The sequence below is a fragment of the Sorghum bicolor genome, chromosome 4, assembly GCF_000003195.3.
Source record: "Sorghum bicolor cultivar BTx623 chromosome 4, Sorghum_bicolor_NCBIv3, whole genome shotgun sequence".
NCBI classification, from domain to species: Eukaryota; Viridiplantae; Streptophyta; class Magnoliopsida; order Poales; family Poaceae; genus Sorghum; species Sorghum bicolor.
Window position 1 is genome coordinate 56724538 of NC_012873.2, and position 13231 is coordinate 56737768.

The 13231-nt window shown below is 42.4% G+C and overlaps 2 protein-coding genes across 3 annotated transcripts; one reads left to right on the forward strand and one right to left on the reverse strand.

Moving 5' to 3' along the window:
- Nucleotides 1454–3227, forward strand: LOC8072485 (ammonium transporter 1 member 2). The gene has a single exon (XM_002452423.2). The coding sequence runs from the start codon at nt 1587–1589 to the stop codon at nt 3054–3056; it is 1470 nt and encodes a 489-aa protein (XP_002452468.1). The 5' UTR covers nt 1454–1586; the 3' UTR covers nt 3057–3227.
- On the reverse strand, nt 5239–8367 carry LOC8072486 (pentatricopeptide repeat-containing protein At1g33350). 2 transcript variants are annotated; one of them, XM_002454139.2, is made up of 2 exons: nt 6457–8367; nt 5239–5551 (listed from the first exon to the last, which is right to left on the reverse strand). In XM_002454139.2, the coding sequence occupies exon 1, from the start codon at nt 8337–8339 to the stop codon at nt 6672–6674; it is 1668 nt and encodes a 555-aa protein (XP_002454184.2). In that variant the 5' UTR covers nt 8340–8367; the 3' UTR covers nt 5239–5551; nt 6457–6671. The 2 variants fall into 2 exon arrangements, with proteins under 2 accessions (XP_002454184.2, XP_021314260.1); XM_021458585.1 differs by having other exon boundaries at nt 5249–5551; nt 5661–8367.

Genomic DNA, 13231 nt, shown 5'->3' on the forward strand with positions numbered 1-13231 from the left:
TGCTGGGCTTGGCTCAACATTCAGGTTGATCACGACTCTGATCCCTTTCAGAACCTTCAGGGATTCAAAGAGCAACTAGGGGTGCCGTTCTTCATGGAGGTCATCATTTTAATGTGCTGGACTATTTGGAAGGCAAGAAATGACAAGATCTTCCGCCAGATTTATGAGAATCTTCAAATATCAAAACAAAACTTCAGAGATGAGCTCCAGTTTTTACTGCTGCGAACAAAAAGAAGCTACCATCCAGAAATTGATCAATGGATTGCAGATTTAACTTAGCCTGGTTCCTTTCGGTGGTAGCTTTGCTTTTTCTCATTTCTTTTTTCATGTCTTAACTCTCCCTCGTCCCTTGCTCTCAGTTTTCTTTTGTTTTGTATCTTGATTTTTTTTCAATAAATATGCTGTAGGGGTACAAACCCTTCCAGTTTTCCTAAAAAAAAAACAGAGCAGGATTTTTTTTTACCCCCAGTGGATTTAGATTGAAAACAGTACATGCAGATGAAATAGTAGGGATATAATGTCAGATAGAATGGTATGAGTATACTACTGTAGATCGAAATACATGAGTACACACACAATATTAAATGGTGGGTCAGCGCTCATATCGGATCTATATCTTTTTAAGTTGGAAAGATTTAAGAGCCTCAGAGTCAAATATGACGTGCATAGATATAGAGATTGGATAGACAGACGTTACATTGAGCCATTGACATTTTGGTATCATTCATGTTTAGATTCCATTTGTTGGATTCATGGTAAAGATTGCTACGGTGAAGAACGGCTTGTAGATTGTGGGTTCTTAAAAGCTACTGCATCCGTCCGAACATAAATCAACTTTTGGAGTTGTATCATTAAATCAAATTATTTTAAACTTAACTAAATTTATATAAAAATACCAATAATTATGACACCAAATTAATACCATCAGATGTATCATAAAATATATTAATATATTATGTATTTATTTTATGTTATGGATGATGTCACTCTTTCTAATTAAACTTAAGATATTTTGACTTTATATTAGGTGGTTTTAGAATTTGATTTGTTTTATTTAGGACGGAGGTAGTAGAAAAAGCTTGGTAAAGATAAGCTTATGGGATGTTATAATCTGAACTAGATATGATTAAAAGCTGCTTTCAAGTGACACAAACTCTGGTCGATCTAAATAGGGCCTTATACAATCTTTTGTAGAGTGCAAGTTAGTAATGAAGTATCTGTACACAACATCTGGTACAATGTGCTGGCCATTATTCCCACCACAATTTTCAGGTACCGGTTCAGATCCCCCGGATTCAACAAAAATGCCATCAGTGTAATAAGGGAGCCCACATGCCAGTCGCGGCAGAAGATTCACTTTCCAAATGGCCCCCTGCAAGCTGAAGAACGAGTGAACGACAACGACAACTCTCCTGTTGAGTGATGATCCCACGGGCCACGGCTCCTCCGTCCTATAAATCCATGGCCACCGTTGGCCATTCCCTCTCGCGCCGCAGCCTCACATCTTCGTTCTCCATTGCTCCTCGTTGCACACTGCAGAGGGACAAGAAACTAGAAAGGAGGAAGAGGGAGCAAAGCCGGTGGAGATGGCGACGTGCGCCACGACCCTCGCGCCGCTTCTGGGCCCGGCGGCGGCGAACGCGACGGAGTACCTGTGCAACCAGTTCGCGGACACCACGTCGGCGGTGGACTCGACGTACCTGCTCTTCTCGGCGTACCTCGTCTTCGCCATGCAGCTCGGGTTCGCCATGCTCTGCGCGGGCTCCGTCCGCGCCAAGAACACCATGAACATCATGCTCACCAACGTGCTCGACGCCGCCGCCGGCGCGCTCTTCTACTACCTCTTCGGCTTCGCCTTCGCGTACGGGACCCCGTCCAACGGCTTCATCGGCAAGCACTTCTTCGGCCTCAAGCGACTTCCCCAGGTCGGCTTCGACTACGACTTCTTCCTCTTCCAGTGGGCCTTCGCCATCGCCGCCGCCGGGATCACGTCGGGCTCCATCGCCGAGCGCACGCAGTTCGTCGCGTACCTCATCTACTCCGCCTTCCTCACCGGCTTCGTGTACCCGGTCGTGTCCCACTGGGTCTGGTCCGCCGACGGCTGGGCCTCGCCGACCCGGACGTCGGGGAACCTGCTCTTCGGCTCCGGCATCATCGACTTCGCCGGGTCCAGCGTCGTCCACATGGTCGGCGGCATCGCCGGCCTCTGGGGCGCCCTCATCGAGGGCCCACGCATTGGCCGGTTCGACCACGCAGGCCGCTCCGTGGCGCTGCGCGGCCACAGCGCGTCGCTCGTCGTGCTCGGCACCTTCCTGCTCTGGTTCGGCTGGTTCGGCTTCAACCCCGGGTCGTTCCTCACCATCCTCAAGAGCTACGGCCCCGCCGGAAGCATCCACGGGCAGTGGTCGGCCGTGGGCCGCACGGCGGTCACCACCACGCTCGCCGGCAGCACGGCGGCGCTCACGACGCTGTTCGGGAAGAGGCTCCAGACGGGGCACTGGAACGTGGTGGACGTCTGCAACGGCCTCCTGGGCGGCTTCGCGGCCATCACCGCGGGCTGCTCCGTGGTCGACCCTTGGGCGGCCGTCATCTGCGGGTTCGTGTCGGCGTGGGTGCTCATCGGGCTCAACGCGCTGGCCGCCAGGCTCCGGTTCGACGACCCGCTGGAGGCCGCGCAGCTGCACGGCGGGTGCGGCGCGTGGGGGGTGCTCTTCACGGCGCTGTTCGCGCGCAGGGAGTACGTGGAGCAGATCTACGGCACGCCGGGGCGGCCGTACGGCCTCTTCATGGGCGGCGGCGGGAGGCTGCTGGCGGCGAACGTGGTGATGATCCTGGTGATCGCGGCGTGGGTGAGCGTCACCATGGCCCCGCTGTTCCTGGCGCTCAACAAGCTGGGCCTGCTCCGCGTCTCGGCCGAGGACGAGATGGCCGGCATGGACCAGACGCGGCACGGCGGGTTCGCGTACGCGTACCACGACGAGGACATGAGCTTGAGCAGCAGACCCAAGGGGGCTCAGAGCACGCAGATCGCGGCCGCGTCCAGCGGCGAGTTCTAGTGGGGCATAGTGCCAACATATTATATTTACACATACATATGCACCGTGCAGAATGCACGCAGGTGGTTCTTTGTGTTGTGTTGGATCTCAAATCTCATAGTATGTTACTCCGACATGATGATTGTACAATAACAACCATGAGATATACTACTTTTGTCTAAGATTACTTCCCCCTCCCTCTCTGAGCTTCATACAAAAAAGTATTGACACCATAAAATTAAGGAAGGGGAACCAAATAGGCCCTAATTCTTTTTTTAGGTTCAACGGGGGGAGGCGTTTCCCGTCTGATTTCATTCGTTTTAGTCCAAAACGGTTCATAAGTACAGCAGCATTTACATATGTAACAACGATGTTGCAAAAGAAAGAAACTTAGATAGAGGGTTTTTCGTTCTAAGGTTGAGAGCATTCATTGCCGCGCATTCCAAAAGAAAAATTGGTCAAGAATGGCATATCGCGATGTTTTTTATTTCTGATCTACCATCATCGTCGCCGTCGATGTCATGACATCTATGCAATATCTTCACGGCATCCCTGTTTCCCACATGTCTCTTTTTAAGCGGCTCTGAAGTCTGAACTGGAAACATGGAATCCATCCCACCCCTTTGAACGGGTCACCAGAAACAGCTCAAAGCCCTGATAAAGTTGCTGAGAGACATGGCTCCATATCACTCCACAGTCGCTTATGCTACATTTATTCGGACGGACTAAAATGCTGCAATTGACCAAATAATTTGGCTGGTTTTGGATGGTCAGGGTGGCATACTGGCATATACCGTTTGCAATTTACATGGCAAGCTATTGAACCGCATTCGAATCATTCCAGACCAAAGACGATAGAGTAGAGTGCTTTTATTCTTCTATTCTACTTTTCAAATTGTTGGTCCATGTCATTGTACCTTGCATGCTAGTTCCATAACCTCCACCATCCTTTTCGACCAACATCTTCTCTGCTAGGATTGCAGTGGAAACGTAGGGCGGTTATTTACCCATGATCCAACATGATCCTGCCATGTGACCATATACGAGCTGGATGATATGATATGGAAATGACGACCATCACCTATCTCTATCCAGAGCCTTGAATCTTGACCTCTTCGATCAAAGAATGGCATGAACCAACAAGGGATCGATACCCTTTCAAAAAAAATGGAAACAATGAATTACAAATTAATAAAATGAGGAAATGTTCCGAGTTGGAAGAATATGTTGGGGACGACTGGGATAAATCCAATAAGAACCCAGCTAGGCAGCTAAGCTAAAAAAAAAAAGGAAACAGCTATGGAATGGTACAGCGCAGACACAAAATATTCTTAGGATAATGGCACCACAGTTCATCCAAGGAAACACTTTGGCATTTCCAATGCTAGTAATACCAGAAGCTGTATAACTGATTCTGACTTCCACCATACATTCAACTGAGGCCTCGTTCGTTTCTGGGGGATCGAGGACGGGAAATAATCCTGCTGATCATCACTACTATAAACCAGTTGGATCCGTTCCAGGTATCCATTCCCAAGTAACCGAACACAGCCTGAATTTGGAGGGTTATTGGTCGTCCACACAGCTCTCACGTATGCACATTCAAAGTTTCTTGTTGGGTACAGCATGGTTGATACTAGCATTCTGCAGTGGAATTAGGAGGGTTGAAGTGCACCCCGAACCCACGTGGCTTGGGGTGGATTAGTGTGCAATCAAACAAACCCTAAACGAGCAACGCATGTGGTGAAATGACAGGCTCAAAAAAGTAATCACTAACTGGTGTGTAGGGAAAGATGTCTTAACCATCAACAGTTGGAAGGTTCTTCTCCAGTTTTCAGAATTTGAATTTCATTTTTCTTGATCTACCCTGTAGCGTCCCGCCTCCACGAGGCCGGACCCGCTTACATCTGGCAGCTTTTATAGGATATAGTCAGCCCCCACAGACCAACACTAGTCTTTTCTGCACACTTTGTCCTCACTCGTGCGCACCCAGGAACTATTTCCCGGTCGGTCACCCATCCCTAAATTGCTCTAGGGCAAGCACGCTTAATTTAGAGTTCTTTCGAGATAGGCTCCCGAAAAAGAAGTTGCAACTTGTTGGTATGAGTCTCCTATTAATCCTATTAAGCTCTGGGCCGGGTGTTACATACCCTTCGCATGTTCCATTCTCATCTGATTTGAAGAACCGTGGACAGACATTGAGTACCAACAAAAAGACAATTCCAAGAATGGCAAGTTGTTATATCAACAGTACAATGAATGTGAAATATACTAATGGTTCAAGTAACTGGATAACATTGCTTCTTTGCTTCAGTCATTTCCGCTATATACACTGGTTGTGAAATGTCAAGATCAAAGCAGTAATCACTAATGGATGCCACAAATGGTAAAAGATGTAGTTTGACTACCATTCTATCAGCAATCGCAAGGCTCTTCTACAGACTCCAGATTCTGATTTTTTCCCCATTTTTCTTATACACCCTTCCCATGCTCCATTATCATCAGCATCAACATAACTGTGTGGAGACATTAACTATCAGCAACAAGATAGTTCCAAGCATGGTAATTTGTTATACTGGCAGTACAAAGAATAAGACAAATATACTACTGGCAATTCCAAAGTACCTTTTTAGTCTGCTTCAATTATTTCACACATACCACACTAAATTGGTTGATTATCCTACCAGTTTGGCACTGCAAACTGAGAACACACTGGCACATGTTGGAACAAATATGGAATAATCAAAATCGGTTCTGTTTCTTCAAAGATGATCATTGCACATATTATAGAGCTAGCATATGTTCATTTCCACATGTTTGTGTTTATTTTGCAGGCAACAGGGGATATGAAAGTGGGCACCTATCCATTTCTAGTTGGCATGTAAAACGTGGTGATTCATATGTAAAAGATAAGAGGCTAGCTGCCACTCCCATTTCTTAACAAGGTGGGGCATTTAGCAATTAACGGTCATAAGGGAAAAGAAAACACATGTTAGGCAAGAGAACCCCAAACTGACAGCATGATTGGCAACATGAAGCAATGGGTAAATGGCCAGACCAAAAAAGAAAGTGTAAATGGGATATAGAAAGCTCTTCATGCGGGTTGAATATACATGGCTGATAGAAGCACTTCTGCTCTATATCAGTGTTAGAAGCCGTACTTTTTCTACCAGCCAGCAGTGTTTTTCTCTCATAATAAATCAGCGAACAGTACTTTCAGCCATGACTTTTCAGACTAGCGAACAAGAATATAAATAAAGTATCTGTGCAAATAAATAATATGAATAAGCAATATGAATCAAATGAAAATATATGCATACTTCCACATCTGCATAATGGCATTTTGAAGCAGAAAAACACAGATCCTGTACATAACATAAGTACAGTCCAGTTCAGGCATTAGAACTAACTTTTGCTGTACCTCTTGCCATGAAGTAGCTTGATGCAAGGCTTTGATGGAACACCTTGTGTACCTCCAATAAATGTGTGAGCTAAGGTCAAATGTTTGTCTTAGTGAAGCCCACTTTGTTTACCACACAGAAGTTAAGTTCATGACTTCCCAACAATGAAGACAATTTATGAAAGTTATGCAGCTATGCAAGTTTCTGGAAACATGGTTAGCTGGCAGTACATTTTTCATAAATCCATTGAGGCAGCTAAATCCTCAAGAGTGTCATATATATTCTCTGACTCAGGATGAGCATCATCACCAGAGTAAAACCGGTGTGTCTTGCGGTCCACCTCGATCCAGCTACAACCAGGCAGCTTCTTGCCTATATTCTCCTCCTTCACAAACTTTCTTACTTTCCTCACCTCTTCCCACAAGCCACCTTCACTGTATACATTTGCCAGCATCACCACATAGTTTGCATTATTTGGATCCAACTCTAGTAACTTTCGAATTGCTAACTCAGCAAATTCTACTTGTCTGTGTACTCTACATGCATTGAGCAATGACCCCCACATGACTTCATCTGCTTCAATTCTCATATCGCTGATAACATTCAATGCATCCTGAAACCGGCCTGCCCGGCCAAGAAGGTCGATGATACACCCATAATGCTCGATCTCTGGTTCAATTCCGTGCTCATGCTGCATCAATTCAAAGTACCTAATGCCTTCATCAACGAACCCTCCATGAGTGCATGCATTCAACAGTCCAACAAAAGTAACAACATCAGGTTCAACCCCTTCACCCCTCATCTCATTAAACACCGATATTGCACACTTGCTGTGCCCATGCAGTGCCAAACAATTGATCAGAGAATTCCAAGTTGTTAGGCTTCTATCTGAAACCTCATCAAAGATCCACCTTGCCCCCTCCAGATTCCCACATTTACCGTACATATCAATCAACCCATTCAGAACGGATGAGCCAAAACCAACACAGGTCCTCCATGCGTAGCAGTGGATCAACTTCCCAATCTTCAGCATCCCAAGATGCCCACACGCAGATAGTACACAAGAAACGGTGGTTGCATTTGGCCGGAACCCCGCACCCACCATCCTCCCAAAAATCCCAACCGCCTCCACAAACAGCCCGTTCTGAGAGCAGCCTGCGATGATTGCATTCCATGCAGCCACGTCCCTTTCGGGCATCCGCTCAAAGAGCACGATCGCATCCCCAACCTTCCCTGCCCTTGCATACCCAGACACCAGCGCGGTCCAGGAGACCACGTTCCTCTCGGTCAAACCATCAAACAGCTTGCGCGCGTCGGCCATCATACCGTGCCTCGAATAACCATCGAGGACTGAGGTCCTTATGATATCGTGTCCACAGAAGCCGCTCTTGCAGGCGTGGGAGTGGATCGACTTGACAATGCCGACGCCGACGCCGGAGGCAGCGCGGAGCACGAGCGGGTACACGAACTGGTTAGGCGCTGGGCGGCCGTGACGAAGCATGCGAAGGAAGAGCGCGAGCGCGTCGCGGGCGTGGGCGTGGGCGTGGGCGTAGGATGAAGCGGTGGCTGCGGCGGAGACATATGCAGAAAGAATAGCGGAGTAGAGGAAGACGCTGGGGTGAGGCGTGGCGTCGAAGAGGTGGCGGGCATAGGTGAGGCAGGAAAGGCGGAAGGCTGCGAAGCGGATGAGGTGGAAGGTGGTGGTCTGCGCGGCGGCGCGCCCCGCGACGAAGGCGTGGGCGTGGAGCTGCTCGAGGTGCGCGCGGGTTGAGCAGCGGGAGAGCACGGCGACGAAGTCGCGGTGGGATAGCTGAGGCGAGCAGCGCATCGCCCCGTCCCGTGTGGTGGCGAGCGGCTCTGCCCCGAGCGCGGGCGGGGGCTTTGGTTCTCGTGGCCGGGACATGAGGTTTGGAGTTTTTTTTTTCTGTTTTTGTGGGTTGCCCTCGCAACAGTTGATTGATAGTCCAACTGTTGGACTATGGAGATGGTGTTTTTGTGGGCCGGGCTGCTGCCTGCTGCGAGGCTTCTTCTTCTGTATTTTTTTTTAGAAAAAACGACCCCTCCCTTTAACTTTGCGATTTCGTTTTGCCTCTTTCCATGAAAAAAAACTAAAGTTTTAGACCTCTTAACCTCTTGAAATTATTCGATTTACCTCTCTAAGAGTTTTAGCTAATATAGTATCACGTCAGACATCCTACACAGTGGTGAAGCTAGCGTCACGTTAGCAATGATACAAAAGCACAAGGCTATCTATGTATATATTTTCTTTTGAAGCAACATAGCCTAAAATGAACTGGTAACATCACAATCACAAATGATTTAGCTCCTATAAAAAATGGTACAATGAAAACTAAAAAAATCATTTTCATATTTTTCTTTATCGTCTGTGAATTGGGACACCTATAAAAAACTTAAATATATGGGTTGTTTGCATCAGCTAGAGTTGGGCTAAAAATTAGGCTAAACTAGGAGTATATCCCCCGTGTTGCCGTGGAATTTTCATAAAAATAAATCTGGTAAATGCATATCATTACTATATGGTATTCTATATATAGTGTGTGTATGATATATGTGTATTTGACTTCCATGTTATTTTATTATATCGAATTTGGTAAAAAAATTGCTAAGCTATTGGAATATTTATAAAATAAAGGAATAGGTCATGAAACAAATAGCGTATGTAAATGACTTGTATGTTAATAGATTAAAGATTTTTAAAGTACTTCACATGATAAAGATGACATGGATATTTTTATAATTAATAAGGGATATTATGGACTTAGTGGGGAATGATGTGGATATCTTGCATGAAGATATATAATATTTAGTGGAAAATGTGAACACCTTGCATGAAGAGAGAAATCATCTAGTAGGGTTTATCTTTACAAAAGTATATGATATGATTAACTAGAGTTGACGCTAGTTAGAGGTGGTTAAAAAAAATTACCACATCTATTAGCCCCTATTTTAATGGAGTAGGGTTAAAAATTAGTTGATTAACAATTAGATCTAAGTGTCCAAAGTTCCATGTTCTTATTCGAGCCATTCGGTGATCAAACCATCGACAACAAATACTTCTTATTATCCACGTCCTAAACATGGAAATAATACAACAATATAATTAGTTATTACATGTATGCGTGAGTTCTCGGCCCATCTAATAAAAAGGAAGAAAGATAAGGTGCTAAATGAGAAAAATGCAAGGTGATGGAAAGGCTTAAACGAGTATAGAAACAAATTCAGGGTTCCTGGTATAAAACATAAGACTAAGTTGTATAAAAAAGTGCCAAGAAAAAACTTTTAGGATAAAAATATAAGAAACTCTTAGAGATGACTTTTTTTTACTCCTCATATTAATTTAGGAGTTGACAAACACTGTATTTTGGAGAATAAAATATGAAAAACTCTTGGAGATGCTCTAAGAATAGATGAGAATGAAAGCACCGATGGATTAAGACAAACTAGCTAGATTAGTTTATCATATTTTGGTAAAGAAAATACGAGAATGCTCTAACTCTCTTGGGAGATTAATGCTTGATACCCCGTCAAATCAAGCCTCGAAGCTGATGTCCTTGCAACTCCCACAAAACACCACAACCTACTCTCTATGTTATTTTTAAGTGTGTCTATAATATTCATAGTGGTCAATTTTTTTTAGATTTATAAAAAATATTAGCAACATTTATATCTCTAAATAAGTTTATTATAAAAAAATAGATTTAACGATCTACATAACGATACTAATTATGTATCATAAATATTAATATTTTCTTACTTTATATATATACATATATATATATACAATGTTGAGTATATTTGACTTTTTGAGAAGTGAGAATGATGGTTAAAAAGGGACCACAAAAGTTCTCCCTCCATAACAAATACATTATGTTTTAGAACAAGTAAATAATGGGTTCATAGCCCAACCAATATTGATGTGGAAGAGATAAGTGTATATATATAGAGAGAGGATAGCTTAACATTCACGCAAGTAACAAGTTGGACATGGGAGCCTATGGTTTTAGGGGAATGCAAGGAGGATTAGAAAAGAGAAGGTGGGATATAAGTAAAATAGCAATAAAAAAGTTTTTTATAAAAAATTAAGAGACCACTACTGTATATCTTGACTCTTATAACTTAGCTAATAGTCAAACACTTAACTTTAATTTTCAACTTGCTCTTATATTTGGACACGAGAAATAAGGAGTGAAAAGATGTTGTGCACATAAAACAAGGAGAGAGATAGAAAGAAATAGAGAAGAGAAGTATAAAAAAGAAAAAAGTATATCAAGGTACATTGAAAAGCAATAATGTCAAGTATTTTGTAACAAAATTTGAATAATATAAGGTTAAGTATTTTAGGATAGAAAGAGTATGAATGAAGCAGGCTCATCATATACTTGGGAGCATCTTGCACTGTGCTAAGAGCAGTCCTAATACTAAAAACTACACATAGGTTCTATATCTATAAATTTCCGTAAACACTGCTTATAGAAATCATGATCTTAATGGACAATTTCTACTAATAAAAATTAGACAATTTCTACGGAACAGTTTTATATCCAATCACATACATTCTCTCCTTATCCTCTACCAATCACATACCTTCATGTATTGGTCTCGTATAGATATGATTTCTAACTTAGACCAGGTCTCTATGATTTTTTACTTTCCCTCCTTAATAAATACCTTGTCTCATTAGCAAAACTCTTAGATGATAGTGCAATTAATGTCTATGAAAACTATGATGATTTCTGCATTGGTAGTGCCCTCAGGCTAGTCTCAATGCATGTTTCATGAGAGTGTCATGCACATTAAATAGGGTGTCACATAAGCAAAATTGTTGACTTGACAAGGTCATTAAATGAAGGAGTTTCATCATATGAGAGATGAGTTTCATCCCCATAAAACTCATGTGGCTCGGTTATCTAGTTTATAATATTAGTAACTGTGTCATAAAACTATGCATTGAGACTGACCTCAGTGAGAGTTTTATGACCTAGTTTTCAACACATCCATATTTTAGAAATTGTGTAGAAGAGTTTCATCCTCATGAAACTCTCTCTACTCCCATGAAACTCTTATCTTCTCTCTCTTCATTAATATAGTGCCACATTAGCATATTAAGGCCTTGTTTAGTTGTGAAAACCTTTTGGATTTTGCTACTATAGCATTTTCGTTTGTATTTGATAAATATTGTTCAATTATGTACTAACTAGACTCAAAAGATTCGTCTCATGATTTACAAGTAAACTGTGCAATTAGTAGTTATTTTTTTCATCTGCATTTAATGCTCCATACATGTGCCGCAAGATTTCATGTGACAAAGAATCTTGAAAACTTTTTAGATTTTAGTAGAACTAAGCAAAGCTTTAATGTCTATAAAACTCTATTGAAACCCATTAAAACTAGCCTAATACTCTCTTTGTATTTGAAAGAGCGTTAGTTTAACTCTACGAGAAGTTAAATCTTTAACTTCAACAGAATATATATAAAAGTATTAATATTTCTCAGTACTTATCTGGAGAATAAATCTCATAGCAAAACTCTTTACGAACTGTTCCAAACTCCAAAACTTCATGGCTCGCGCCTCCACGCAACCGCACTGGCACACCTGGGCCTTTTAGTTCCGAAAAGATTTCGGATTTCGATACTGTAGTATTTTCGTTTGTTTGTGACAAATATTATTCAATTATGGACTAACTAGGATCAAAAGATTCGTCTCACGATTTCCAACTCAACTGTGTAATTAGTTTTTGCTTTCGTCTATATTTAATGCTTTATGCATGTGCCACAAGATTCGATGTGACGGAGAATCTTGAAAACTTTTTGTTTTTTGAGATGAACTAAACAAGGCCCTGATCAAAAAGAGAAAGATGCCCTCCATTTTCTTTTTCTCGAAGAAAAGATGCCTTCGTGACTTGTCGTTTAGTCGTCTCCTCCTGGCGCTACGTTGCAGTTTGCACGATGGTTAGTTGGTTACACTTGCACCCGTTGGCCGTTGCACTCAAGACACTTTTTTCAGTTTAGCACGTCAAGGATTGGCAATTTCCGCAGAGACACGGAGGTACTGTGCAACATCCTAACGAAGCTGTGCTCCGTTCCCATCAAAAAGAAAAAACAGAAGTACTAGTAGTTTGAAAAATGTTTCTACAATCAGTAAGGATTCTTCATGTAGGCTTTGCTTTTTATTTTATACAATATATACTCCTTGCTTACAAAAATAGATTAATATATAGAGTTATTCTAAGTCAAAGGATTCTTCATGTAGGCTTTGCTTTTTATTTTATACAATATATACTCCTTGCTTACAAAAATAGATTAATATATAGAGTTATTCTAAGTCAAACTATTTAAAATTTGATCAACTTTAAAAAAAATAAATGAAGTTTATGGTGTGTCTACTTATATGAATTTTGTGCTGCAAATACTCATGTTTTTCCTATAAATTTGTAATACTTTAAAAACTATATGGTAGGATGATTGCAAAAACATAATATCGGTACCTTTTCATATTTGAGAGCAAGTGCACATTTATTGTAGGATGACACCTTTTAGAATAGAGTGACATGCATGCAAACTTAGGTCAGTCTCAATGCATGTTTCATGAGAGTGTCATGCACATTAAATAGGGTGCCACATAAGCAAAATTACTGACTTAGCAGGGTCATTAAATGAAGGAGTTTCATCAGATGAGAGAGAAGTTTCATCCCCATAAAACTCATGTGGCTCGATTACCTAGTTTATAGTCTTAGTACTGTGTCATAAAACTATACATTGAGAATGACCTTAGTA